Genomic DNA, 2,883 nt, shown 5'->3' on the forward strand with positions numbered 1-2,883 from the left:
ACACCTTGGATGAACTGAGGAGGCTTCCAGCTACAGAGGTAGGCTAGGTCAAAAGCCTGCCTCAGCGTTCTAATACAGTGTCCAAACTTTAACAAAATTAAGAATAAAACAAGAAACATCCACCAGTTCTCACCCATCATCACTCCCCTATGCCTGCACACATTCCCTAACACGTCAAGCAATAGCAATGACAACTATGGCTCTACACCCATTCCACAATGTTCCTCGTACCCTGTATGCCAACTGATGCCCCAAAGAACCCTATGGTTCTCATGTACTCATGAAGGTTTTGTACCTTCACCCATGCCTATGGTCCATTCCATCCATGCTTTCATTAATGTGGAACTAAGAGACTAATGATGACCATGAAGCCTTTGTTGGAAAAATCTATCTGGTTCATTAATATCCTTTTAGGAAGGAAGCTGTCATCCTCACCTGGTTTGGCCTACAAATGAGTCCAGAGCCAAAGCAATGCAATTGAGTATTAACTGCTCAGAGGTATGGGTCATTAATGCTGACCTAGCCAGCAATGCCCCCATCCTGTGAATCAGTGAAAACAAATTACAACCTATGCCACTCTGTCTCCACATGGCTCGTTATGGCCACTATACCAACACATTACCAACCCTGCCACCACCCAGCAGGCTTTGCAATTACAACTATCATGCAAATGCATCCAAAACATCACAATGGGCAAAATCCAGAACCCACATAGAGCTGAGATAAAGGTAAATTTCTCGAAATTAAAGTTGGAATGCCTAATTTTTGTTCCAGGTCTATGCATTGTGTAGTAAAAGCATCTCTACTTAAACAATCCCAAATGATATCTGACACTTTTATGCATTTCAGACATCACTAGAAATAGTATACACGGCCCCCTATGGCCCCACCCTGAGGTGTTTCATGATCATTTCCATAGTCGTATCTTACCTTTCCCAAGGGGTACGACAAATACTTAAACAAACTCAGAAAGTTCAGACATGCTCTTAGTAAGCTTAATGTGTAGATTCTGGCTTCTATGCTACAGTATTGCCAAAACCCCAATTCAGTGGAGGCACCACATGAGTTAAATGCCCTTATGCCTCTGTAAAACTTAAATGTATAAAGGCCAGCCTTCCTCCGTCCCTCCCACACCAAAATGGCAAGTGTCATTTTGGAGACGGGACTTGAGATTTCAATCCATTTTTGGCAGTTTTTCATTAATAGAGAGTCAATGGCAAATAATTGGCTCAAGTGTCTATTGTCTTCACGATATTGATAAAGTGCTCAATAATAAAATATCACTTTTATATTAATTCAACTAAATAAAAGTGTAGGTTACACTTACCGAAGTGACATGTAAAATATCCCTCCACAGCATGGTCTCTCGAGGAAACTCAGACAAGTCGAGGAAATTGTCAACAGCCACTTGGCCAATCACGTCGTGGCGGGAAAACCTGTCAAAGTCGTAGACACTGAAGTGAAGTTTCCGATTGGCCAGCTCGTTGTAGGGCACAGAAAACAGGAAGGCTTCATCGAAGACAGGGTTGAGAGTTTTGCGGTGGACTTTAGTCTGGTGTTTGGTTTTACGGTCTGGCAGCAAGTATATCTTCACGTAAGGGTCGGATGTTCCCGAAAAGTCCTTGGCAGGCAGGTTGACAGCCTTGTGAATTTTGACAATCAGCTGTTCCAAGTCGCAGTCGTACTTCAGCACAAAGTTAAGTTTGCCACATGTGCGATTGTTCCTCCGCCCATCATCAGTGTCCACTGACCTCTGTTTGTATAACTCGGGCTTAATCCGTCCAATGTCCACTGGCTTTTCCTGTCTTTGGTACTGTTGGATGTCAAAGTCTGGATTGGAAAGATTTAACTGTCTTCTTATGGAATTGTGCCTGCAACCAAAGATTATTATTATTCAGTGAAAAATTATACATCATCTAGTCACAGAGTCATAATGGCACTGAAGGAGGCCATTCAGCCCATCAATTTCCTGGATGTCTCATTGCAGTTTGAATGGCATATTTATGCTTTCATGATCATCATATCATTATTTATTTCATATTGCTTTTATTCCAATCAAAAATGTTCACTTAGGTAATCAACTCTCTTGGATTGAATTTTAGAGGAGAGGTGAACATTCTGCCAATTGAGCCTGTGCCAGCTCTTTCAAAGTGCTATCCATCATTGTTCCCAACCCCACAAACCCAGAAAACACATAGTACTTGCTTCATAGCCCTGCCAATTTTACTTTTCAGGTATTTATCCTTTTTAGTACAAAGTCAAAATCTGAAACACTAATTTTATCAGCTGCAACAGAGGAAAGAGTAATGCCCTGCTAATTGAAGTGGTTTTATCATCTTTTAAAGAACAGTATTTATCAACCATGCCTCATTGCGATGAAAAGTGGTGGTATGCCTTCCTTTTAAGCGACCGAGGGATTTTGATATAACCAGTGGCTAGCTTTGCCATTCTGGAGGTTAATCAAAGATCAAACACATTGATTTGGAAATAGACTGTCACCAGAGGACTCCCTGTTTTTATTCAAAGGGTGTCTTGTGATCTTTAAAGTTCTCCAAAGCAGAAAAATTGGCTCTCAGAGAACTACAGTCTACCTCAGGACAGCAGAGGTCTCTGATCATTATAGATGTAACTTCCATCATTCAATTAGTGTTCCTTGATTGCTTTTATATGAATCTGCCAACCACCATATACCCATGTCACAACCGTTTTTTTTCCCTATTCATTTGTAGAATGTGATCTTTGCTGGCAATGTCCTACATTTATTATCCATTCCTAATTACCCTTGAGAAGAATCTGCAACATAGATGCCATTGAATAGCAATAACTCACATTTATGCAATACCATAATGCTGTAAAACATCCCAAAGTGCTTCACAGGATCGT

At 40.9% G+C, this 2,883-nt stretch overlaps 1 protein-coding gene across 1 annotated transcript; it reads right to left on the minus strand.

Annotated features, from left to right (window-relative positions):
* Window positions 1-1,321: 1,321 nt before the first annotated feature.
* Window positions 1,322-1,871, minus strand: LOC109937658 (synaptotagmin-9; the record flags this gene model as incomplete). Its single annotated transcript, XM_048594680.1, has 1 exon — window positions 1,322-1,871. A coding segment is annotated over one exon (550 nt), but the record flags the coding sequence as incomplete, so codon positions are not given.
* Window positions 1,872-2,883: the final 1,012 nt, after the last annotated feature.

Source organism: Rhincodon typus, unplaced genomic scaffold, assembly GCF_021869965.1.
Source record: "Rhincodon typus isolate 14 unplaced genomic scaffold, sRhiTyp1.1 hic_rhity00012870, whole genome shotgun sequence".
Lineage (NCBI taxonomy): Eukaryota > Metazoa > Chordata > Chondrichthyes > Orectolobiformes > Rhincodontidae > Rhincodon > Rhincodon typus.